At 46.9% G+C, this 24,099-nt stretch overlaps 11 protein-coding genes and 1 non-coding gene across 12 annotated transcripts; 8 read left to right on the top strand and 4 right to left on the bottom strand.

Annotated features, from left to right (window-relative positions):
• Positions 1 to 124: 124 nt before the first annotated feature.
• Positions 125 to 988, bottom strand: MGYG_05157 (hypothetical protein; the record flags this gene model as incomplete). The annotated part of the gene is made up of 1 exon (XM_003172517.1): positions 125 to 988. The coding sequence occupies one exon, from the start codon at positions 986 to 988 to the stop codon at positions 125 to 127; it is 864 nt and encodes a 287-aa protein (XP_003172565.1).
• Positions 989 to 2,665: 1,677 nt separating this feature from the next.
• Positions 2,666 to 3,222, top strand: MGYG_05156 (hypothetical protein; the record flags this gene model as incomplete). Its single annotated transcript, XM_003172516.1, has 2 exons — positions 2,666 to 3,032; positions 3,116 to 3,222. The coding sequence occupies 2 exons, from the start codon at positions 2,666 to 2,668 to the stop codon at positions 3,220 to 3,222; spliced, it is 474 nt and encodes a 157-aa protein (XP_003172564.1).
• A 376-nt stretch (positions 3,223 to 3,598) lies between these two features.
• Positions 3,599 to 4,440, top strand: MGYG_05155 (extracellular matrix protein; the record flags this gene model as incomplete). The annotated part of the gene is made up of 3 exons (XM_003172515.1): positions 3,599 to 3,742; positions 3,817 to 3,880; positions 3,947 to 4,440. The coding sequence occupies 3 exons, from the start codon at positions 3,599 to 3,601 to the stop codon at positions 4,438 to 4,440; spliced, it is 702 nt and encodes a 233-aa protein (XP_003172563.1).
• A 1,674-nt stretch (positions 4,441 to 6,114) lies between these two features.
• Positions 6,115 to 6,686, bottom strand: MGYG_05154 (hypothetical protein; the record flags this gene model as incomplete). Its single annotated transcript, XM_003172514.1, has 2 exons — positions 6,115 to 6,273; positions 6,543 to 6,686. The coding sequence occupies 2 exons, from the start codon at positions 6,684 to 6,686 to the stop codon at positions 6,115 to 6,117; spliced, it is 303 nt and encodes a 100-aa protein (XP_003172562.1).
• Positions 6,687 to 7,763: 1,077 nt separating this feature from the next.
• On the top strand, positions 7,764 to 8,813 carry MGYG_05152 (hypothetical protein; the record flags this gene model as incomplete). Its single annotated transcript, XM_003172513.1, has 1 exon — positions 7,764 to 8,813. The coding sequence occupies one exon, from the start codon at positions 7,764 to 7,766 to the stop codon at positions 8,811 to 8,813; it is 1,050 nt and encodes a 349-aa protein (XP_003172561.1).
• A 129-nt stretch (positions 8,814 to 8,942) lies between these two features.
• MGYG_10550 lies at positions 8,943 to 9,044 on the top strand. The gene has a single exon. It is a non-coding gene; the product is annotated as a tRNA-Leu (tRNA).
• Positions 9,045 to 9,734: 690 nt separating this feature from the next.
• On the top strand, positions 9,735 to 10,923 carry MGYG_05151 (hypothetical protein; the record flags this gene model as incomplete). Its single annotated transcript, XM_003172512.1, has 2 exons — positions 9,735 to 10,026; positions 10,073 to 10,923. The coding sequence occupies 2 exons, from the start codon at positions 9,735 to 9,737 to the stop codon at positions 10,921 to 10,923; spliced, it is 1,143 nt and encodes a 380-aa protein (XP_003172560.1).
• Positions 10,924 to 12,842: 1,919 nt separating this feature from the next.
• MGYG_05150 (hypothetical protein) lies at positions 12,843 to 16,448 on the top strand (the record flags this gene model as incomplete). The annotated part of the gene is made up of 6 exons (XM_003172511.1): positions 12,843 to 12,899; positions 12,963 to 12,988; positions 13,081 to 13,132; positions 13,199 to 13,300; positions 13,353 to 13,685; positions 13,740 to 16,448. The coding sequence occupies 6 exons, from the start codon at positions 12,843 to 12,845 to the stop codon at positions 16,446 to 16,448; spliced, it is 3,279 nt and encodes a 1,092-aa protein (XP_003172559.1).
• Positions 16,449 to 16,807: 359 nt separating this feature from the next.
• On the bottom strand, positions 16,808 to 19,765 carry MGYG_05149 (hypothetical protein; the record flags this gene model as incomplete). Its single annotated transcript, XM_003172510.1, has 3 exons — positions 16,808 to 19,306; positions 19,373 to 19,561; positions 19,628 to 19,765. 3 exons carry the CDS (start codon positions 19,763 to 19,765, stop codon positions 16,808 to 16,810), a joined length of 2,826 nt encoding a protein of 941 aa, XP_003172558.1.
• A 934-nt stretch (positions 19,766 to 20,699) lies between these two features.
• MGYG_05148 (FAS1 domain-containing protein) lies at positions 20,700 to 21,452 on the top strand (the record flags this gene model as incomplete). Its single annotated transcript, XM_003172509.1, has 2 exons — positions 20,700 to 21,302; positions 21,402 to 21,452. 2 exons carry the CDS (start codon positions 20,700 to 20,702, stop codon positions 21,450 to 21,452), a joined length of 654 nt encoding a protein of 217 aa, XP_003172557.1.
• A 204-nt stretch (positions 21,453 to 21,656) lies between these two features.
• Positions 21,657 to 22,683, bottom strand: MGYG_05147 (hypothetical protein; the record flags this gene model as incomplete). The annotated part of the gene is made up of 5 exons (XM_003172508.1): positions 21,657 to 21,829; positions 21,881 to 22,042; positions 22,120 to 22,486; positions 22,549 to 22,582; positions 22,634 to 22,683. 5 exons carry the CDS (start codon positions 22,681 to 22,683, stop codon positions 21,657 to 21,659), a joined length of 786 nt encoding a protein of 261 aa, XP_003172556.1.
• Positions 22,684 to 23,131: 448 nt separating this feature from the next.
• MGYG_05146 (hypothetical protein) lies at positions 23,132 to 23,844 on the top strand (the record flags this gene model as incomplete). The annotated part of the gene is made up of 3 exons (XM_003172507.1): positions 23,132 to 23,177; positions 23,265 to 23,563; positions 23,623 to 23,844. 3 exons carry the CDS (start codon positions 23,132 to 23,134, stop codon positions 23,842 to 23,844), a joined length of 567 nt encoding a protein of 188 aa, XP_003172555.1.
• Positions 23,845 to 24,099: the final 255 nt, after the last annotated feature.

The following is a 24,099-nucleotide window of genomic DNA, read 5'->3' as shown; positions in this document are numbered from 1 at the left end:
TAAGAAAGCAAAGTGTTGTAGTAGAAGTCGACAAGATCATAGCGCGAAGCAGATAGCCCCAACTCATGAAACGAGCGTGAGATTAAAAATTCAAGCAGAGAATTCAGAAAGCAACTTTTCCCACTCACGCCACTTCCTCGGCATTGTTCATGGCCAAAGTCTCCCCCTGGCTAGTATGATGTGCCCACTGACTTCTCGTATTGTCAATTGCAATCACTTGCCTTAGTGTGTCAGGAAGAGTTGTCATGCTCAAAAGGCCCATCTGCTGTCGGAGACGCTCCTCGATAGACTCAGAACGTTCTTCCATGTAGTCCTCGAAATCCGGCTCCTCCGGGTTAGGGTGATAATGGCCTAACGGATCAAGGCCGTAGACCTGCTTCTTCAACCGATCAAACATATGGTCACGAATATCAACGGGCGTGGACTCGATATCACATCTAAGCCATTCCATAAGCTGGTTGGCCCGTACCCGCCTTTCTCTGACAATGTGATGAATACGGCTCCTCATGCTTGCCATCAGGTCTCTGATTTCGTCCTGGTGAGAGGCAGTGGAGATGCATGCGTCAATCTCGTTGATGACCTGGTAGATATCCTGAGCAGCCTCCTTGAAAGTACGGTTAACTTCCGGCTTAGCAAGTTCAATCTTTTGGCATAGAGGTCGTGCAAAATGTGGTTTGTAAGTATTTGTCCAGTACTCGACCCATAACTGCAGCCCCTTGCGAGATGCGCACATGCGTCTTAACTCAAGCTCAGCAAGGGTTGTGCGGTAGATAAGGAGTAGCTGTTTGGCCTCTTTGCGAGCCTCCAAGATATCAGATAGAGAGTCCGGATGGGCGCCAGCTTCGAATGACTGGGCCGAGGCCTGGGAGTTGGGAGCAGTGGATGACACGGGACTTGAAAGCTTGGGTAAAGTGGTGAAATAGCTGTTCTGCAGCTCTTTGAAATATGGAGAGCTCTGTAAGCTGCAGTATCCCGAATCTGTGCTCATTTCGAATATAACAGAGGTATAGTTATTGGGAGTTTAACGAGCGTGATGTCAGAAGCGAGCGACCTAACGAGTATATATAATCACAGTGGTAAGAAGCAAGATAGAAGCGAATGTACTGCTTGGTATGATTAACGAGAGTTGTGTTGATGCAGAGAGTAAACAAGAAGCGCCTGGTGAAAGATAAAATATTTATCTCATGGGCTGCTTGCTGCAGAGGGAGAAGCAGCATCCAGTATCTGCTTCTTGCCTCCTTCCTCTCCATGGTCTGTCTCCCTACTCCGTCATAGAGTAAAAGTAAATGCATCTTCCGCCCTATGACAGGTCTGGGTATAAGCCTCTCGATAGATATGCATGGAATACCTGACATAGTCACCATACCCAATATCTTGTTAGTACTATATAAAACTGGATCTGGATCAGTTACTCAACATCCTCAGGCTCTGGTCACAAGCAAAAAACCTGCTTCTTCTCATCAAACTTAGTCCCATCATCTCTGCACCCTCTCCTATCCTATGTATCTCCTGGCCTCTGCTGTCCCTTTCCCCTTGATGTGTGTGTGTGTGTCTCTCTCTCCCTCGTCCATCATCTTTGGTCCATCTCGAAGTCGTGATATTACGTAACAGGGCAGGTCTTGGCATGGTGTAGTTGGTTTTTCAACCTCGTCCTTTTCTGGTCTTGGCATGACTTATGTAATACTATTATGTAACGTATTACATGATACGGGTAAGCCGGACTTTTTCCCCTGTTTTTTTCTTTTCTTTCCCCATAAAAATAGTCGAACTTCTTGACAAACAACAACAAACAACAACGTCAGTCGTTGAACTGCTCCGCTGGGCGGGACAGACGGGCTCCAGCATAAGTTAACGCTACTACTGGGCAAGTTATATCATTGATACAAAGGACGGGGCCGAGGTCTCAGTTCTACATATATAAGACCATTTATTAGATTGAGTCAGACGCGACGGATCGCCGCTGCCGCCTATAAATAATATGAATTATGCGTTGGTGTCTTACTCCAAGCGTCCGAAAGAAACGGCCCAGCGAGAATGACGGCTGCAGCAGCAGGTTTGTAGAGTGCATTCTCCGTACGTATATGGCATGTACGGAGTAACCTCGACGAGCCAACGATTTCCACGGAGTGCCATGCCTTCCCGACGGTGGCGAACGCGGAGCCGTGTCTGAACGACGGCTGGGTATCGAACTCGTCCGGGCTGACATGGGGAGAAAGGAAGCAAGAGGACCAAGCATACTCCGTATGTACCTCCGTAGAACGAGAACGGCGACAGGAGCACGCAGGCACAGCAACGCCGGGAGACAGCAAGCAGGTACCCGGCCATATCAACCTATCTTATACTGCATACGTACTCCGTCCCTCTCACGGCAGAAGCTAATTGCTGATGGCAGCTCCGCTCGGCATGACTTCACCGTCAATCATCCCTTTCTTTCCTTCTCTCTCTTTTTTCCTTTTGCACCAACCAGCTCACATATGTACGCCTCCACGACTGCTTTAATCTACCAACATGTTCTGAGCTCCCGTTCAGCTGACCAAACAAAGGCTGTTTGGGGAGAAGAAGGGGGGATGGAAAAAAGCAGAAAATAAGTGCGAGAAAAGGAAAAAAAAAGAAAAGTAAAAAGAAGCAAGTATAAACAAGAACCCGCCCTGGAGGTTAACATTGGATGGCTATAGCTCCACTCGAGGGAGGACAAGAACCAGGCTCGCAGGCTCACAGGCTCACAGACAGGGCAAGGAAAAAAGGCACTTTGCAGACGGGCATGCGCTGGCCCACAAATGAAAACGCAGAATTGGGCCAGTTTTGGGAGTGCAGTGCGTGGGTGAAGACTTCTTGGAGGCGCGAGGGAACGCTGCTGGTTGGATATTATAGGGCTAGACGGGGGACAGGGACAAGGGATGACGGCCACGGACATGGATGGATAGGGGCCTGGATCAGACGACTGTTTACTGTCTTCACCGTCTGCCCTGGCCTGGGAGAAACGGACCGGAAGTTAACTCCTCTCAGGCACGCCGGGACAGACGGCCACAAGAGTGAGCGAGTAATGCGATCAGAGTGAGATTGTTCCATCCGTCGCTGTGCTCTCATTAACAAAGAGCCGTCTCTGGGGATACAGATGAAAAGAGCGGAAGAGGCCGAGAAGAAACTGGGGGAAAAATGTGCTATCGACAGGGGGGTCGGCAGGAGCATCATCTGGGCCTGTACAGGGGCAAGGTTCGCTAGTCCACTTAGCTACTTCCACCCGCCAAAAGCAAACCTCGACAGCGAACAAGTGGAAGTGAAAAGGATAGAGAGAGGCAAGAGGAAAATCCTTTTTCTTCTCCTCCTTTCCACCTCTTCTCCTGCTTTTTCTTCTCTTCTTCTTCTTCTTCTTCTTCTTCTTTTCCTCCTCATCTCGGTTTTTTTTTCTTCTGATCAGTCCAAGTCTCGCTGGTTACAGTCATTCCCTACCAAAATCAACACTCCTTACAACAAGAACAACCACCACGGTCCTTTTTAAACCAAGATCTATACAGCGTCGTTCGCGTTAATACCTAATACCCTCGCCTAATTTTAATCTATTTCCGGTCCTTTTTAAGATCACAAACCAACCTTCACAATGCAACTCTTCAAGACTCTCCTTGCTGGCGCGGCTCTCATTGCTGCTGTCGCTGCCGAAAAGCTCGCGTTCACCTCGTTCCCCAGTGGCCTAACGGCTGGACAGCCCTTCACCGTTACCTGGACTGGAGGCAACGCTGACCTGGTACGTTTTATATATACCCATTGAATGAATGAATGCATGTAAGAAAAGAAAGCCAAATGCTGACGCGCCGTTAGCCCGTTACCATTACTCTACGTCACGGTCCAAGTGACGACCTCAAGGATGTTTCTATCTTGACCTGTAAGTCATTTTTATTTAGGCGCGATATATCCAACAGAGAGACAGCAGATACTAACATGATATCAGCCTCTGCAACTGGTGGAAGCTACACCTTCACTCCATCTACTTCTCTCGTCTCAGGCACCGACTATGCTCTCCAGATCTCCCAGGGCAGTGAAATCAACTATACCGGTCTCTTCACCATCACTGGCGGCCACGGAACCCCATCCTCCACCCCTGCTACCACCACTGCTTCTTCCTCTTCTTCCGGCGAACCCACCAAGCCAGTGACCAAGCCAGCCGTTACCTCCACCTCTCAGGCCAGCATGTCTATGACCAACTCTGCCAACCACACCACCATGGTCACCAAGACCAGCACTGGCACCGCAAGCATGGGAACTGCCACCACCACCAGCCACCGCAACACCACCATGTCTTCCCCAACTCTCACTTCCCAGTCCCAAAGCGCTACTCTCACTCCAACTGCCACTCCTACCGGAGGCGCAGCCTCCTTGACCGCCCTGTCGAGCCCGCTCGCGCTCATCATGGCCGCCCTGGTCGCCTTCGCTTACCTCAACTAAGCGTCGCTCTATCTCTGAGCTCCGAACACGCGGGATATCCTCCCCTGTTCACCTTTTCCTTACTTGATATTATTGATTTGATTCTGATTGATGTGCTTACTTAACTTCTTAACTGTGTCCACCCTCTTTGCATGGCTGGCTCTTCACGATGTGATTTGATTGACTGATTGATCCTTGAAAAACCTCTTATGCCATTACTCTTTTTTTGCTCTCTACTTCTTCTACATTACTTCTTCCTTTCTAAACTTTAATACCTTCTCTTCTTCGGCGGACGGATTCATTCCTACTGCCTTTGTTGTTCTTTTCATTTGCGACGGAGTTTGATCGATGATGGATGTACATAGCGGAACGAGACAGGACCAAGGACACTACCACTACCTCTACCACCACAAACCCACAGGACTAGTGCTGTACGCTTCATTTACCATGCTATCCTAACAAGCTGTTATCCTTTTCTTATACTCTTCTATCGTCATTGCAAATATTCATCTTCTCCCAAGCCACTCCTTGACCTCTGTCTCCCTCCCGCCCTTTTCAGTCCCCCCGTCAATCAAATTCCACGCATCTTGATCTGATCCAGCCGATCCTTGTTTCTTTTTTGCATTTGCTCGTGCTGCCGTGCTTTGGGCATGCTTGTGCACCGGGCTTGAGCCATACATAAATCCATCTATCTCCCGTCTCCATCTTCTTCCCCAGACTTGCCTCCTTACCGACCTCATTGAACTCTATCCCCATCTTGCAGCGTTGTGCACGTTTGATCTTCCCATGGCTATTGGGTGGCGAGGTTGGACGAGAGTGGAGAGATTGACCAAGGGAAGACAGACAGTATGTATATATATCTATACAGCGGGAGGCATGTGTTCATATATCTGATATAGAACGCTCAGATGGTCATCTGTGTTTAAAGTGAGATCGAGGTAGGATAAGATAGACACTAAGCCTTGTGGTCAGCCTGTGCCGTCTTAGCTTCTGTATCTGGTTGAAAGTTACATAGGAAAGGAGTTGTGCTTTTTACCCCTGAATTTTATCCCATCCACGATAAGCAGCTAAATACGCCAGATCCAGTCATTGCTTGACGGTTTGTTCCTCTTGTTTATTCGTTTGTTTACCGCCGATGCAAGCTCACGTTCAGGATTTCCTTGTCGCGCAAGTCAATTCATCTTCCGATGTAACCATGCGATCAGCAGCATATTGATTGATTGATAGAGATCGACAAAACAATCATTGAGCCTCGAATTAGTAATAATTTCAAGATCTGAACTCGTTGCTTAACTGCATATTTTCTCTATAAAGTCATCTGTGGCTTGCAAACTATCGGGCATGTTATTCCCCACGGCTGTGGCTGGTATCTGTAATGTCTCCGTGGTCGAGAGGGCTGTTTATCAGAGTGGAAGCTTCGATTGATATGAATATCGGCTCCACGGTGATAATTCGGCTAGCAATTGCTTCTTCCTTAGTGGTGGCAAGGTGATTATGCCGGCCGGTGCATCTTGCCTTTGGAACTGGTGGGATGAAGCGCTTTTGCGGTCAAAGCGAAGACCGCAATCGGGGTCGAAGAGAGGTATCCAGCGGAAGTTTAGATAGTGGTGGCGACGGCATCCTTTTCGTAACTATTATCCAACTCGGCCAAATGCTGAAACATAGCGTCGCCCATCCGTCAGTGGCTACATATATTTACTTCTTGCTAATGACGGCACAGGATGTATGTATCATCATTGAACTATGATTATCATTGATATCAGACAAAGCCGATGCTGTCGCATCACTTCCAATAATCCAGCTATTGATACCAGTTCTCAGATGCTCCTCCGCACACTCTCGTATGGCACGGTGCTTAGGGATAGAAGAGCGTCCACACATTGCTCAGACATAGGAAATACCCAAGATAGACCCATCACTAGCGATGAATGGTCGAGATTATATCCCGTGTGCTAGCGGCAGACACACCTGGCACCCACTCGGTTGCATGGACACACTCTCACCGGCCTGGTGCAGTGGCACCCGTTCTTATTGCATCTTCCAATGCATCTCTGCGATTGTCCGTGTTAGCATATCATCATGGTATCAATGAACTAGCACCGCTGGGGAATGTGGATACGCACCTTTCTGGCCGTGAGCTCATTCCCTTCGTCAACGGCAGACATGTCGCGGTCAGCAAGGTCGACAGCTTCACGGACTTCTGGGGTAGTATTGGCGAGGATGGGGGCAGCTAGGAAGGCTGCAAGAAGGACAAGATTGAACTTCATTTTTACAGGTTTTGATGGTTTGAATGGCCCTTTTTGACTATGTTTTTATTTGAATGGCAAACCCAGTGATCAAGATGGCATAGATGGTGGTGGTAGGTGACGGCTTTTTATATCTGAAGGCAACCAGATATATATTGCTGACTACCACCGTCCATTCCCCTCTTTCACGGTGTAACTGCTCGATGTGGTATAATGAGCTTGGAGGCCATATCATCCGTAGGAGATACGTGTCGCTCCAGCTCAGTTGTGTGAGATATTACCGAAGGATTCATACATTATCCGTCCTCCCATACCTCGGGATTTGACTACCGGACGAATATCTCCATGGTTCCCTAAACAAAAGGTGGAAAGAATAGAGGAACTCGACCTTTTGGTATAACTTGAGAGAAGTTCGGGCTAACGAATGCCGAATTGAGGAGATACCAAATTATCAAATTGATAACAACTGTGCTCTGATATCAAGGATATGCGTGTCCATATCCCCGCCATTGTACTCCCATCCGACTATCATACAGAACTGCTCAACTATTCGTATGTCAGTATGTCATGAGTATGCAAAACAACGGAATGCGGGAGAACTTGCAATTGGTAGTCAAACGTTCAGGCCCTTTATCGTCGGGAAATGAATGTCACTCCATAAGATCAGCAGCATCTTTTGGTGGAAATGCACTTGATAGGACGGGACAGGTAGGGAAGCCTGCAAAGGAGGATGAGGGCGGCCTTCACTGTGCAGATATGTAGACGGGTAGGTGGGAGTTGGTGTTTTATTGCCTTTGTTGATAGCTTTGTTTTCTGTTTCTCCAACTGGGTGAGGTAAGGACGACGACCTGTATATCCTCATTAATCATCTCGAAAAAGTGACATTATTCACAACTCTGGTGTCATTCTTTACCATTCACCTCGACACCTACATATGTTTGTTTGCTTACTGCTGACTCCCTGCGGTGTAACACATATCGAAGTTTCCTACCTACAAGAACAAGCTGATTGCAGTCACGACCGATATCCCGAAAATTGAGCTGTCTTTACCCCATCCGCCTGCACATCTTCTTCATCTACTCCAACATTACCGTCAGCATGGACTGTCCCGGCGGAACCTGTGCTCTACCCAGCTCTACGCGAGAGGAAAAGCGCAAAGAGTACGAGACTGACCCGGCCAACGCGCAGGAGACATGGGAAAACCTCCGCAACGCCATCGGCGGGATAGGACGAGGATATTTCAGCGACGACTTCGCTGCGGCGGAGATAGAGAGCCAGCTGCATGATATCTGGGATGAGCTCATACACGCAGCGAAGATCACGCCAGCCACCAGTGCCGAACTCGACCGGCTTGTCACCTTGGTATCAGAAACCCGTGCACTAGGGGTCTTCGCTCAGAATAAGGCAGACAAAGAGGCTGCCCCGGAACGAGAGGGAGCGACGCTGCCCAACGGACAGAAGCTATGGATCGATCTACCCTATCTGGGCCAGGAAGTGAAGGATTCATGGACCAAAGAGTCCATGGGCTTCACACCAGCGGAGCGTGAGAGCCTTGCAGTGTGGGCAGCAAAGTTGTGTGCTACCTGTATCTGTCCGGAGGATCTCAGCCGTTGTGCACTGTGGCTATTCAAGCAGGCTCTCGAAACTGACAGGCCAGTAACAAAGGATGGACAGGACGGCAAGGCTTGTCCTACCGTCCACGACCTCCTACCGGCGTGCCTGGCCTGGCTGAAGCACAGCAACAGCAAGCTAGTCAGGCTCTCATACGAGAATTACAGAGCAGCACGCGCGTCTGAGGGTGGTATTAGCAGCGAGGAGAATAATGACAGCAGCATAACTTTGCCGGGTGACCTTGCGGTACAGGCGGGTGTTACCCAGCCAGGCTTTAGCATTGACCGTTGGCTCTTCTGGAGACAGCGCTTCAAAGATCTGTATAGATCCGGGGTACCATCAGTCGTCAAGCTGGCCCGGTCCTGCTTTGAGGTGGCCATCTTCTCTGGCATGGACGTTGGCCTGGACATCCCAGGAGAGAGGGTCTATCTGAGTCGGTTGTTCGAGGCATTGGACAGGGAGGTCGAGACCAGGGAGTTCAAGGAATGCGTCGGCGCAGAAGACATTGACATCGACATGGACTGGGACAAGGAGTAGCTTTCGCCTGTAGTTTTTACCTTCTTATTTGCTCTTCTCTACTCTACTCTCTGTGTGTATTTCGTAGTATAGTCACTTGGCAAGGCCTCTACTACTTGGCCAACTGCGCCCCAAAATGCCCCAAGTAATGGGAGATTGGCCGAGTGGTTATGGCGTCAGGTTTAGGCTTACGTAATCGTATTTCTTACCCTGATTTCTTTTGATTCGCGCGTTCGAATCGCGCATCTCTCAACATCTTTATTTTTATTTTTTCATTTTTTATTTGGTGCTCTGCTGAGTCATCAAGTCACTTGACCTGTCGGCTTACTCATCAATATCGCTGACTCAGCCTCCTGCTCGATTTCTGGCGTAAACAAAATTAATAAATCGACGATATTAATTAATATCAATCAATCCGTCTTATCAGCGCAGCGAGCGACGTCAGGTCAAGACATCCAACAGCTAACGAGCCAACGAGCTGACCGAACGACGAGCTACTGCGGTCGATGACACTGCAGACGGACGGAGAGCGCCAACAGGAGGCACCCGGGAGGCATCTCAGCCCGTTTGTCTCGCTCGACTCACCACGCATACCCTCTCTTTGATACACCTCTGGCCGCGCATATACGGCGCCAACGCATCAGCCAGATCCAGTCTGCCCACGCTGTCCGTCCCCTCCCGCATCTTCCATCAGCAAGGCGCATCATGAGCTGCCCGATCTGACAATGAACCAGCACCGCAGTTGTTACCAGGCCCGTTTGACTAAGATAAAGCAGTGGGATTTCGACTGCTCCAGCGGTACTACACTCACTTACTACTTTTCCATCTATCCGCCTGCACCTCTTTCTCCCTCCTCAGCACAAACAACCAGGCCAATTCCCTTGAACGCAACACCAGAACACACGCGCTGTCGCTCTCTTGCGTATCCCCGGCCCTTGAACAATGAAACAGCCTCTCCAGAAGCTCAGAAAGATGCTCCATCTTCGCAGACCAAGCGCTAACTCTACAGTGATCATTGTCAAAGCTCCAGCCTCATCGTCAGCTTCCGCTTCCGCTTCCGCTTCCGCTTCCACTTCTACTTTTGAATTACCGCCCCAGATCACTCTCCCCGACGCCGTCGAGACCAACCTGAACATGCACTCGCCCAACGGTTATTTCGATAGCCCTCCGCCCGATGGCGCCAATGGCACAGTTTTCGGCTCCAATGGTGTCCCCAGGCGAGACGAGCCCATCCGTATGTTTACACTATCCCCACGATCTGTTTACCGCTGTTCGCATAGGCAAGGCAGACACTGACAGAGCGATAGTTGGCCCCATATCTCCGCCTACCAACGGTGACTCGATTCTACCCTCGACATCGCCCCCGGAGTGGTCCTCTGCCATCGGTCATGCCATGACCGGTAAATCCGGCAGAGTCATTCACAATCTCCAGGAACAAATCACCCGTCTCACCCGTGAATGCAACCTCCACCGAACCCGTGCAGAAGAAGCCCAGCGCATGAACGAAGTGCTAAAACAACAACTACAGACCGTTACCGATCGACTACGCAGCTCCGAACAGTCCCACGAAGCAAGTCTGATAACAATCGCACGCAAAGACAGGAAAATAGAAGACCTCAAATCCGAAACACAAGGCGAGAAAAATAGACGTCTAAAGGCCGAAAACGATGCATTAGAAACCACCCAGCTTGCCCAACAGCAGCGCGAAGAGCATCAGCGAGCCTTTGCAGAGGCGCAGGAAATTTCTCAGCGGTCTCAATGCCAATATGATGCTCTCTCACAGGCCCGACTACGCGACAGAAACGAGTTTCAGTCCCGTTTCAGCATGTTCAGGAAGGACTTTGACGAGCTAATGAAGCGCGAGCAAGAACGGCAGAATCAGCTTAGTAGACTGGACGTTATAATCGAACAAAAGGACCGCGAGATACGGGCTGCTCGTGACCGGGCGGAGAGAATGACCTCGTTATATGAAGAGTATAAATCGCGCAGTGACGGCGTGCTACAGGGACTCGTGGAGAGAGGAAGACAGAACGATCGAGACGTCGATACGGTGCTGAGAGATGCCAGGGAGGCTACCGACAAGATGAAATGGGTAGTCAGCGTCAAGCAAAATGTGAAAGGCGCCAGATAACTCCCTCCTTCCCACCACCTTCCTTTCGCCGCTTTCACTTCCGCCCTTTACTTTGTCTCGGTCAAATCATCCGGTTTGACGTGTATATCAGTTCCGCTGGATCGGATTTCCTTCTTCTCTTCTTTATACCTTTTACCATTATTCGCTTCATTCGCATAATTCCAAGACGCCGGAGTTCGGAGTAGGACCGGATTATCCATCATGACCACTGGACCCGGATTGGATTTCTACTTATCTTACTTGACCTTTTCTCCCATATTTCACCTTCGGCCCCATTATCATGGATTGGATGCCTTCATCTTTCTAACCACATTTGCATCTGCACCCTCTTATTCGACTGCCCTAGCATATGATTCGACAGAAATATCCAGGATACCCTCTAAATTTCAACCTGGAAGTCGTCTTTCCTCTTCATCTCCCTTCCCATCTTCTTCTCTAACTTCCCACTCCAACCTCGACTATCTTCGACTCTATTCCCTCAGCCACGATCTCATGTTTTTATTCCTTTGATTCTTCTGTACGGATACATTTTTTGGTGGGGAATGGAAAAGCATGAAACAAACGGTATAGACTAGTCATAGGGAGGATGTCTGAGTTGTAACTTTCCCCTTTTCTCCTTTTTTTAATACCTTTTTCTTTCTGCATCCCATTTACAAGGAAGAGCATGGCAGGGCAAGGCAAACTATGTGAGGATATCGGCCTTTTCGTTGTTTTCTTATTTGCATTTTCCTCGACATCTGTCTTGTCTAGTTTCCCCGGTGATTTCGATATTGGCATTTTGGCTGCATTACTACTACATCTCTTCAACCTGAATACAGGTAGATAGTACTGCTCATATTCAAACTCTTAGTATTATATTCTTCTACATTTGAGTGTTTTCTTGTAATGCGATGCCCAGCCGCGATGTTCCTGGTTCCTGAAGGTTTATCCGGAAGATCGATCCGACGGGTCCACAGGCTCTAATTTTAATGCTGGCCTTAATTCGACTTCACTCGACTTCATCGGTTTTATAGGGGCTGGGGAATCTATATAAACCCTTTTACACTATAAATACTCCAGATGTTTGCCTATTTCCCATGTTCGTAGAAGAAAGAATGAAGACTGTCCATCCTGTGGTCCGGAATGGTGTTTTGGCTATACCAGTAGCAGAACAGGCTTCCGGCCCTTTGATTCAATCAAGCTATCAGGATAAACTAGTTATGCCATGAAGGCTTAAATACATCTTGGTTATAGCCCTCTAAAGGTGTTAATCAGATATCAATATTTACATTAGCGATGATGTCCTTTGGTCGCGCTAAACGCACAACACAGTGAAGCAGAACATCTACCAAATTCTACTTCAATGTTTCTTCTTCTTCTTCTTTCTTCTCTTCTTATTTTTCTTCTCTTCCCTCTCATCATTCTATTATCGTACTATCTTCTTCTGCTTCTGCTTCTGTTTTTACTGTTTTGTCTCCTGCTGAGCTCTTGCACAGTGTTTCACCTGCAGATTTCCGCTCTTGCTTCTTTATTCTGCTACATCCAAAACACCCAGAAAGACAGTAGGTAAAGCTGAAAACTCTTCTTCTTCTTCTTCTTCTTCTTCTTCTTCTTCTTCTTCTTCATCATTCTTCTTCTCAGACTTGAGTGAATGGAACTGTCGTATTCTGGGTGTGAATGCTGGCGAGTCACTGTTTTCTCATCAGATTTGCTGATGTTTTACTCTGCTCCGTTCTCTTCCTGAGGTCAAAGACCAAGAGAATTGATATCCCCGCTTAGACGTCCAGTCCCATTCTCTATTCTATTACTGCCTCGTATTATTCCCTTGAGATACCTGGCTTTCCCCTGTTTTAGCAGTTCTAACACCCTACATCTCCAGCCAGAAAGACAGGTTGAGCTCCGTTTTTGCTTCGAGGCCAGTGTAAAGACGCGTTGCTGCCATGGCTTCGCGTTACAGACTGACGATTGCCTCCATATGGAGGCTTGAAAGCGACGGTGTAAGTGATAATTGTCTACATCTCAATCTTTCGATGAATATATTGCTGATACTATCTCTCTAGATCGACCAAGTGACCAAATTCTTCAAGTAAGATACCACCAATCCGTGCTCAAAAAACACACTGCGCATCTTTGTTAGAATATTTGAAGAGAATTGCTTTGTTAATTTGCACTTTATAGGGGTTTGCCTCATGGATCTGATGGGTTCTGCAAGTACGAGTCAGCACACGACGTGAGTGCAAGAGCTACGGATTATTATATAAGTTTCTCAGAGTGGAATTAACAAGAAATAAACTAGGCGTTTTCCATTGATAACTGCAGTACGTCTTTATCTGCTTCGGCAGTTGCCGAGTATTTGGCTGGCTTCATTGAGAAGGAAAAAGAAAATGATTTGCTTGAGGTAAGACTTCGTTAGTATTTGGCTATCTGATCTCAACTAATAAAGAGGATAGTGTCCAAAAGTCACCCGACTCTCTGTGCCAGCCGGTCCTGAGGAAGAAAGTGGAGAGATGCTCTGTGGGGACGAAGATCAACTTATTGAACAGCTCCCACCTCCCGAGGCGCTGAGGCTTCCAGTGGTAGTCAAGTTTTGGCAGGAGGATGAAGCAGCTATTGACTGCTTTGTCAAAGCTCCTCGATCTATACTTACTGCTATTACCCAAGCAACTGGAGCACAGGTGGACATCGAGGCAAGCAACAAGAGAATCCGAATCACTAGCATGGAACAATGGCAAGCTGACAACGCCATGGAACGGCTCTCCAACGTCCATTCATACTTGGCAAGTGTCCCTTGCTTGATATCATTGAATAACTAATACATATCCTAATGCTTGATATAGTCTCTAATGATGGCCCCTCAAGTTGCGAACATCCTCTATGTTGGTGATGCTACGGAGTACAGACTTCGAATTGTTCCCTACAAGTCTTTGAACGATGCTGCCACCAGACGTGTCTTAGTTGACGGCCCTGAGTCTAAATTGATCAATCACCTACATACTATGTTCGTTACAGTGATGGAGATTATCGATCCAGAGTCTCGTGAGTTGAGAATCCCGAAGAATATCACCATTCCGCCACAACTCCCAGAACAGCAACGAGGACAAACCCGTATCTGGGACGATTTCAAATTCCAAGAGCTTGGAGATGCCTCGCTTCTTCCCAAACTACCCGCTGCCTCAAAAGAAGATCCAGCTGCGAAATCCTCCCTGAAAATGGACTGCGTGCAAGAAGACGAACCAATTGTTGATCACCCCTGGTTATCCTACGAGAAGGCATCCTTTGTAAACCGATGGGTTACTGAAGGAGTGGAGGCTGGTGCTGTTGGAACGAACGTCTCCGAGCCAAACAGTACTCTTCCTCCTGAACCTTCTGCTGAAGTTGTGGAAGTACCCAAATTGCCTTCAGGATTAAAAAGACGCCAACCTCTACCTCCTGCTAATATTCAAGGCGTACCAAAAGTTCAGCAGCCGATTGTTGAAAAACCACTTCCGAAGCCCATTACAAAGCAACCTATCATTGAGCAGCCAGCCGTCGAGAAAAGAAACAAAAAGCCTGTTGCCGGAACGACTGTTACTGTGAGGCCCACCAAAGAAACCTCACAACAAGCATCTATCCCTCCTCCTAGGGACGTCCTACCAGCTTCATTCAATACTGGTGCATATGGCCATCCAAGAAAGTCACCTCCACGTCGACCAGGAAACAAATTTCCACTTATGTATACACGACCAAGAGAGCATGGGAAACCGATGAAAAAAGTACCAACACTTATAGATACATCCACATCTGCGACGGAAATCATGGCTTCCTCCATACGATCAATGCCATTTTCTCAAACATTGATTCCACTAAAACCTAGATTAGACTCGTCTGTGGTTGGGCCTTCGGTCGATGCATCTCCTGGGACTACCGGAACAATCGACTCTCTAGAGCAGCCTACTGAAGAAAAGCGAGATCCTGCAGGAGATATTGAGTCAAATGAAGAAAGACTCCGCAAGCTAAAACTCTCCACTATGGAATCCTCTAGTGCTTTTGAACGCCGTGCGCCTAGGATCATAGATGGGGAACAAACTACTAGGGTCTTCCACCGCGTTATGGGGCAAAAGACACCAGCTCCAGCGGTTACTGCCAAAAGTGAGACAAAAGCCGAGCAAAAGGCGAGAAAACAGGCCGCCTACTTGGACGCATGGGGTTCTATCCCGACGCCGCCCCCATCCAAACCGGCTCAAGCTCCTGAACCCAGCCAGTGGAAAAAGGCAAAACTCACTATGAAGGAAACTATTGATACTAACAATGTGAAAGACCTTTTTGGCTGTCTTAAGCCTGTCCTCGATGCTGTTCAATACTTCACTGGCACGTTGTCGGTGGAAATTCAACTGGGTCTCATCCTCACTAACTCGGTTTCCAGTCTCCATACAGGACGAACACTTGACCTCAAAGCCTGGAATCCTCTCTTTCGACCACGGCACGGTCTACCAGGCCTCACTACAGTGTTTAACCAATTCTTGACCACTTCTGGAACAGATATCGATTACTTATTCGATCTTGGCGCTGAGGATGACACTGATACCCAACATTATTTCGAACAGGATCCCACAACTCGCCAAGTTTGCTATGAATTCCACTGCCAAACAAAGGATAATGCTGACATCATCATCGTTGTGGACGAGTCTGGAGCTGTGACTATTAATCGCCCTGACGTTGTCTTAGGAGCTGCAAATGTTCATTTTCCTTTGAATATTTGGGACCTTCGAGCCACAGTTAAGGGGTCCCAAGAGTACACTGCGGCACCTGAAAGTGGAATCCCAGAGACTGTCAAGTGTATAGTCGATAACTTATATATTCCACCAAACCGGTCTAGGATTATCATATTTACTCGTGTCCCAGAGGATAGTGCACTTCGGATCACCAAGATTCTGATGAAACGAACCACTCGCCACAAGTACGTTGGCAAGTATGTACTTGACAACCACTCGGAGTCATCTAGTTCCAATAGTGAGCAGCCAGTGTTCCTTCAGATAACTGAAGTCCAGAGATTGATCTCTGGCAACAACCCAGCTGATAAAAATGCTATCCGTGTACGCTCCATCAGCCCTGAGGCCATGGCTGAAGGCTCTCGACTATGGTATGAGGCATCTATTGTCAGTCCTGCCATTGAAGAAGTCTTCAAAGCAAACAAGAACCTTACCGTTGGAGAACGTGTCGACTCATGGCGCTCTGACGACTTACTTGGTATTGAATCACACCTCGGGGGAAACATTACTGAGACTGACCGGCCAGAAGAATTCTTGACAAAAGCAGAGCGAACCATCGGCTCCTCTGGAATCGGTAGCCTATTTCGCGTTGCAAGAAAGGTTGTGGAGAAGGTTGATGTAGTTGGTTGGGCTAATTATACACCTGCCAATTTCATCCAAGATAAATACCCATCTCCACTAGCTTCTGCTGGGGTTGGCCCGTTTGTTTTCTCCCAGACAGAGGGTGGTAAAGACAGATCTGATTACACTACCAAGAGCGTTACCCCAACCCAGGATGACCTGATCCCTTATTGGTAACTGACCAACAATGCTATCGTTACTCCTAGCTGCATAGAATAAAATTATTCTATTCATAGATAAAACTTAAGTTGTTCTAGGGTATGATGGCTTGCCCCGAAAAGTTATTTCCATGGTTATTCCCTCTTGACTACAACTGCCTACTATTATTCAATGTCATAGTTAGTTAAAGAATAGTTTGCTATGAGAATACAAAGCTGTTACTCAAGGATTCTAACAGGTATCTATTCAACTTTTGATAGGAAGACGAAGTCGAAAAAGATAACAGCTGGAAAATAAACAAAAGCAAAATGTATAGAAACCTTAATGTCTTTTATGAACATAGCAAATGGTAGTATTGTTTTTTGGAAGTTTGCTTCCTAAACATCGTCATTATTTGCTTCGTCTTCAGCATTTCTTAGCCATGCTGCTCGTGCATCGACGGCAGCCTTACGAACATCCCGCTTAGGGTCATCCAGTACACACAGCAAATCCCTGAGCACGTTATTTTTTAGCCGTAATAAGGGAGACACTGTAGACAGTGACCTTTTATTTTCTCCTTCAACACTTTGGCCAACAGGGTTATTGGCAAGCAGAGTTAGGCATTGAAGAGACTGTGTTCGAACTTTCGCTGGGTTACTGGTATCGCTGGCACTAGTTTTCTTCGATGTTGATGAATCCGCAGTTTTCTCAACATGTATATCAATTCCATTTTTTCTATGTATTGTTGCCGCCCGTAAAAGGCGAGTGACGAGATCTTCCACGTAGCCAATCTCATTTATCACCTGGACCCCGTTTTCATGAATGACAATTGCCAGTGTTTTGAGTGTAGCGGATTTGATGTTGCTGCTGGTTGTGGGTGATGGTTCGGCGGATGAGGTATCAGCAGCGGGATTTAAGTCGAGCGTTTGAAGTAAAAGGGGTAAGAGTGTTGGTAACTTAGTCATTACCAGAGACGAAGGTATAGTGGATAGGAGACCAGATAGAGCAGTAAGATACGACTCTTTGGAATGAGATTTTCTTAATGATGATTCATCGTGCGCAGTAGCGGATATATTGGCGTCATGGACTCGAGCAGATATCAAAGGGATCACAGTTGTGAAAACTTTTTGTTTGACAAGAAGACGAATGGTAGCTCCATTTTTAACATTAAGGATACTGTCTTCAGACAGGAGCATACTAAAGCCCCTGGCGCAAAGCTCACTAGTCTTTGGGTCGGGAGAATCCAGTAGATCTAACAGCGAGGTTAGGATCTGGATGGTTGAGGGAGCTAGCCGGAGAATTAAAGCTTTGGATAGCCAGAAAATGGTCCGAATAGTTTGTTGTAATAGAGCTGTAGATGATGACGGCGGTATTAGTGAGAATAAGATATCTGAAGCACACTGGACCTCCTCCTTAGAAAGGAATTTGTTAGCTAGGAGTGCAACATGGCGGGCTAAGGCTAGCTGGGTCGACGGATCAGATTCCTCTGATATTGAGGCTTTTATAGTTTTCCGCAAAAGGGGTTCGATCCCGGTGCTCGTATATGGAAGTGGTGATATATCTTTCGGCAACGCGGCAAGGATATAGGTTGAGATAATTATCATCTGTTTTTGCGGGAGAGTTGTCGACTTCTCTAAAAATAGAGCCGGGGTAAATTCTTCTTCGGTTGTAAACAATGCATATATATTTCTACACGCCTCTTCCTGCGTAGCTCGCGGTAGGTACTGGATGATCAGGTTGCAAAGTCGACCTAAGGCATCTAGTACCCGCGGGTGATTTAGAGCCGAATCTCCCGTTGTAGACGCTTTAGCAATGCAGCGACACAGAGATCGGACAATCTTCTCGTAGTAGAAGTTCAAGTTCGGGTCGTTTTCTAGGTCCTGGCGATGTTCCATTGCATATAGGATTGTCGTTAGTATAGCAGCGGTATAAGTTGAAGAGCTTCCGTCAGTGGAGCTGGTCACAACATCCAACTTGCTGAGTAACCTCCTAACAAGCGTATTAAACACCTCCTTTTCCGTACTTATTCGGGCCAGGCTATCGAGGGAATGTAGGTAGGTCTCGTCATTTCCATTTACCGTATCAGGTAGAGTTGCTAAAATTGCAGGGAAAGTGATATCAATGATAAGCTGTGGTTTGTTTTTTGACATCTTCGCCAAAGCATTGATGGTTTCTCTATGCAATTCTTCCTGCGCAGAAGTCCGTTCACGGAGGAGGATATCATTGAAATACTGAACAAAAAGGCCAATCTCATTATCCTCAAGGAAATTCGGTAGGAGAGAGAGTTCTGTAAGCCCTTTCAAGGCCGAGAGCCTGAATGAGGTTTCATCTTCTGCGGAACCCATTAAGGATTTACTGAATATTTCCGTAAGGCCATCTTTGTATGAGGTAAGCGGGTTTGGAAGGCTCGAATCAGATGTAGCAGTGGTCCAAGTTCCAAAGACCGTTACTGCTGACTTGAAGAGTTCGATAAAGGTTTCTAGAATCTCGCGTTGTTTCGAAATGGCATCGGCATTTTGGTAAATGTTGATCAATTGACGAATAACGGACTCGGTTATTAGAGTATATGAAGGTGCAGATGCAGATGATAATGAGCTCAAAATCTGGCGTGCTGGCTTCGCCTGTTTCTGCAATGGCTCTCGTAGCTGATCAATGCATTCGTTTGTAACTGGTTTTAGGAACTGTGCAAGCGGTGATTTATTGACGCCATTAACTGATGATATAGGGAGCCTAGAAGCTAAAGCATGTAGCACCCGCAGAGCTTCTGCAGGAAGAATTTCGTCCTGTGCGTTGAGTATTTCAAACTTGAGACAGTCCCAAATAGTAAGAGAATACCGGGTTAAGGTTGCGGAACTGTATGATTCAATACATCCATTGAGTGCTTTCAAAGCATCACGCTAGAAAATATTTAGCCATAGGTGATGGGATAAATGAGATAAGGGTATAGAGATGTTAAATTTTACCTTTACATTGGCTGATGTTGAGTCTAACTTGTCTAGTAAGGCCGGGAAAGCATATGGGGCAAAAAGGGGCGTGGATGTTATGCAAGCCTGTAGTCGGTCTTTCAGATCCTGGGCAGTTACACCGTATGGATCATTTGGAGGAGGTCTAAACGTTATTGGGAAATAATTATAAGCAGCATCAAACAGATCCTATGCATAATCGAGTGTGTCAGTAAACGTCAGTCAATGTTACCAATGTCAACAATATGACATTACCTGAGTATGTCCTGATATATCCCACTCCATCATCAGCACCTTGAGAATAGAGAAAACAATCATGAGATTGCGGGGATCTCGCTCTCCGCTGACAAGATCCACGATCCCTATAAGTGACTCATCATTTATCTCGCGCATGGCTATGGTTCATCAGCCCAGCTCCAATTTATAATATTATGGGTAAGATAAGATACCTTCTCGACGTTTTGCCATCAATTCATTTAGAAGATGAAGGACTTGCAATCTCTGTGACTGTGGGCGGGCTCTAAATTCGGCGGAGTGTTGATAAATGCTATGATCATAATGAGTATCTTGGCTATTAAATCGCAGTCGTAACGCAATGCACTTACGCCCGAAATGTATCTTGAGCCATGGATTTATCAAATCGTTCCATCCCATGAAGGGTGCGCAAGCCAGTGATAGCACCGCCATCTTCAATCCGGGCACAAAAGAAGGTCGTGAGAACTTGTATTTGTTGTCGGCTCAGGTATGTCTCCGGAAGAGCTATTATCACCGCCGTTAGGTAGGATACAGCCTTTCCACGGATGCTAGCGTCTTCATCATTGATATATTCCCCCAATGACTTCACAATGTTTATCAGCGTAGTCTGCTTGCTCTCAAGCTCTTGGTTCCGAGAGTCGCAAATTAGCTATGAACCACGATAAGAGTCTCACACACGGAACTCACTTGACGCAACAATGCTAGCTATCCGCATTGCCTCATCCCGGTCCTTTTCGGCCACCAGCATGAAGTCCTGTAACTCAGCCATATTGTCCACCGCCCGTCTTCGTCTTGCTTTCACTTTCTTTTCATATAACGATGTCCAAATATTTTCCCACTTGCGGTTTATCTTTTGAGTTAAAGGTTCTTATCGATAAGATCACGTGTAACAGTAGTCCCGCGATCTCTACACGTGACTATAACTAACCTGCTGACGTCATATAAACCTTAAACTCGCTGCATCAAAATAGCGACGACGGCGATGTTGAGGATTTGAATATCGTTCATGTCATACCAGACACAGTCCCGAAACCGGTTTAGAAATATGTCTACTTAAATCTTGCTGCCCGCTATGAAAATAGTCACTCTCTCTACACTTCTTGCGTTGACGTCTTTGCTTGTAGTGTGTTCCTCGCATTGGAATCCTCCCATCCTATCTAGACGGCGACTACTTCCGCGAGATTATAGAAGCCCGAAGAACCTCGATCCAGAGCGGGACAATATCGACAGACTCAACTGGAGCCCTCTTGAAGACCCTGACGCTGTACCGCACTTCGTCATGCCTCCCTCTAAAGAAGCTGCTAGGAGCAGTGTCCGCGTTTCGGATATCCTGGGAAAGACTCGAGAAGCTAACATTTTCGCCTCCATGACCCGAGATGATGAAAATATTTCAAACCGTCTGGACAATGATAGCCAGGATACGATAGTTTTAGCCCCGAATAATGTTGCTGTCCAGGGCTTACCCCATAAACCATGGGAGAACCCAAGTGAATATGCAACCTTTGGAGTTCAGAATGCGTACGAGGGAGAATCCGGGAAGAAACGAGCAAACCAGAACTTGGAGAAGTTCATCTCCGCTCATTTGATACCACAGGGCTCTTGGGAAGCTGGCAAGGAAATTCAAACTCTGGGGGGTGGGAAGATTTTCTGGGAAGAGAAGGATGGAAAGAAATACGTAAGTCATGAGACTATAGGCCAGCTTCTTGTGTAGCAGCTTCTAACCGTTGAGCAGATTCACCCTGGCAATATTGAGGTTGAAGACATAATTCCCCAGGTCGCTAATGGCGAAGTTTGGGTTATCAATGGAGTTCTCAACTACTTGTGAAACTTTTTTTTGCATCTCTGGGTATGATATGAATGATGGTAATTTTCTGATATGTAGGTATATGCTATTATTGGCTGGCATTTCGGGGTGCATGGAATATATTTAGTTGTGGTATCAATTCAGGTCTTTTTTAAACAAAGCATACTTCTCCAAGTTGAAGGATTTCTCAAGTCCTGCAGCGGTAAAGGAGCCCCAACATGACTTTTACGACGCCTTCTGTAGTATCCGCTCTTCGATTCCGTCCAAAATACAGTAATGCTCCATCACCTCGATGTTCTCAGCCTCTCCCTGGAAAATTTTCTCTGGATCCTGACCAGGTTGGAAGGGGTTCACGGCAGGGTTCGTTACTCCCACCTGCTGCATCACTTGACCGGCGGCTGCTCAAACTGTTAGAGAGCACAATCGAATTACTAAGGGTGTGAGCTTACAATTGTCACTTCCTAAGATAAACCCAAAAACGGACTGGAGGCCAAACAAGTTCAAAAAGTACCAGGATAAACTGGAGACCCATCTGACATCAAGATCACGGGTCATGACACCAGACTGGAGCATGGACTTGAACCGGATGGTCAATGGGAATGGGAGTTTTACTATATTAGGAGTATGAAGTTAGTTCAATCTCCTACTTCTGTAATGCCCGTATTCTCTCTTGCGAAGGATGTCTCACATATAACAAATCCAGAGAAGAAGGCGTTAATCCATGACATGATAAGGGTCTGTGGGATCATCATAGCCATATTCCCCTTCATCATTCCCATCATTGCATCCATGCCAGCGGGGTCCGTCATTGGGTTTGGTGCACCAGCGCCACGATTTTCAGGGTCTTTCAAGAAGGCACCGGTCTTATAAGCGTTGATAAGATACGCTTTTCGAGATGCTAGGCTCGAGGGAGTAAGGACGGCCGATGCATTGGTACGTAGGTTGACACCGCGAAAGAGAGCAAGCCGTTCCCGGAATTCGGCCAGGGACGTAGCTGGTTTAGGCGAGCTGGTCATTAAGATCGTGGCATAATGGCGGAGGATACCAGTGAGTATCTATTAATTTATTTGAATTAGCCAGAGCTCCTTACTGAGTGGATGGGACCGGAATAACACACCATGACCACTGAGATAGGTGCCAGGATCCAGTAACTGCGCAACAATCAGCATCATTAGTAGCCTAGAAACAGAGGTGAAGCATACAAAAGAGCTGGATCCCGCAGGATCGTCTGATCCAGGCCTTGAGCAGCCATGTTAACCGCCTATAAACTTGTCCCTGGGAATGTCTTCTTGAAAGGCACATCAAGTTCGTTCGACTTCACGATAAGCTTGCAGATCCACGACGGGCCGCGCCAAAAAGCAGCGTCACGTGATAGACACTCGCCAAAGTCGATGATGCCAGTTTGCTCTTCTAGATGGACAGACACACAGTAGCATAGCGGACAACTTGTTGGCTTTGACTTGTGCTGGCAGAGCAATATATTTATACGATTTGTTATAGCGCAGTTGCTATTTTCCAGCGTTTCAATAGCTTTCCTACGCCAGACTTCAAAGTGAACACGGTAGCTCTATCTTGTACCTGCTATACGTTCAGCTTTAACCAAGATACAGCTTGACTTTTATATACTTCTGAGAGAGGATCGGGTCTCTGTATAGCGCTTGCTCAAAGATTCTACGGCTAATTGTGAAATTATCTTCAAAATGCCGCTCAATTCTCCCGTACCGGTTCCCGTCTACGCCTCTGCTGGTACGTGCCTGACTGTCGAATCTAAGAAAGCCTTAGAAACACTATGCCTTCGATTTCCTAAAGATCAGCCAGCTAACATGTGCTTAGAGCTCAAGAATACCTCCGACGATGCTATTACAACATATCTCACCCTTGGCCTCCCTAAGCCTAACAGATTCGTCGCAAGCAACACAAAATCAGATATCCGCCTTATGATAGGCTATTCCGCTGTCTCAATCGCTGGAGTCTCTTTCTACTTTGACTACATGAAGGGCTGGGAGTTCACCGCGCCATGGATGTTATATGCTGTAATAGCATATTTTATACTAAACACTGTATACACCGGATGGATAGCGCTAGTTGAGAACAGACAGGTGTTCGAAGGCACCACAGCAAAAGGAGAAACGGTAATTATGCCCTAAATTCCCTAACGTTGATTACATGTCTAACATGGCCTATGCAACAGCTTCAAATATCGTCTCATTCGAAGAAATTATCCTCGACATACAAGCTTCACTTCCGACACACCTCTCCCTCTGGACAAGTTGTACAAGAGAAGACAATCGAGGCTCCCTTTTCCAAGTGGTTTTCAGCAGACGGTACCCTACACTTTGAACCATTTTCAGAATGGCTCAAGAGTGAGATAAAGCTTGTACAGCTATGCTCGTTAGAAGGCCCCTCTAAATAACGCCAGAGATTGTGAGTGCAAGAAATGGAATAAGTTGTTCAATATACAGGCAGAAAATTTAAAGACAATGATACTCTGTTCGTTCATGGGTGACTTAGTTTGTCTGCGTAATTCACCTTTACAAGAGAGCAGAATTGTTGCAAACCGTCAACGAAGTCAAGCTGAAAAAGATACCCCAAAATAGCTTGTCTTCGGCCTTAGACAGCTCGATTTATGAATACATAATAAAGTAATTCATTTTTGGAACCTTTTTGA

Source organism: Nannizzia gypsea, genomic scaffold (assembly GCF_000150975.2).
Source record: "Nannizzia gypsea CBS 118893 supercont1.4 genomic scaffold, whole genome shotgun sequence".
Taxonomy (NCBI): Eukaryota; Fungi; Ascomycota; class Eurotiomycetes; order Onygenales; family Arthrodermataceae; genus Nannizzia; species Nannizzia gypsea.
This window is presented reverse-complemented; position numbering and strand designations above follow the sequence as displayed.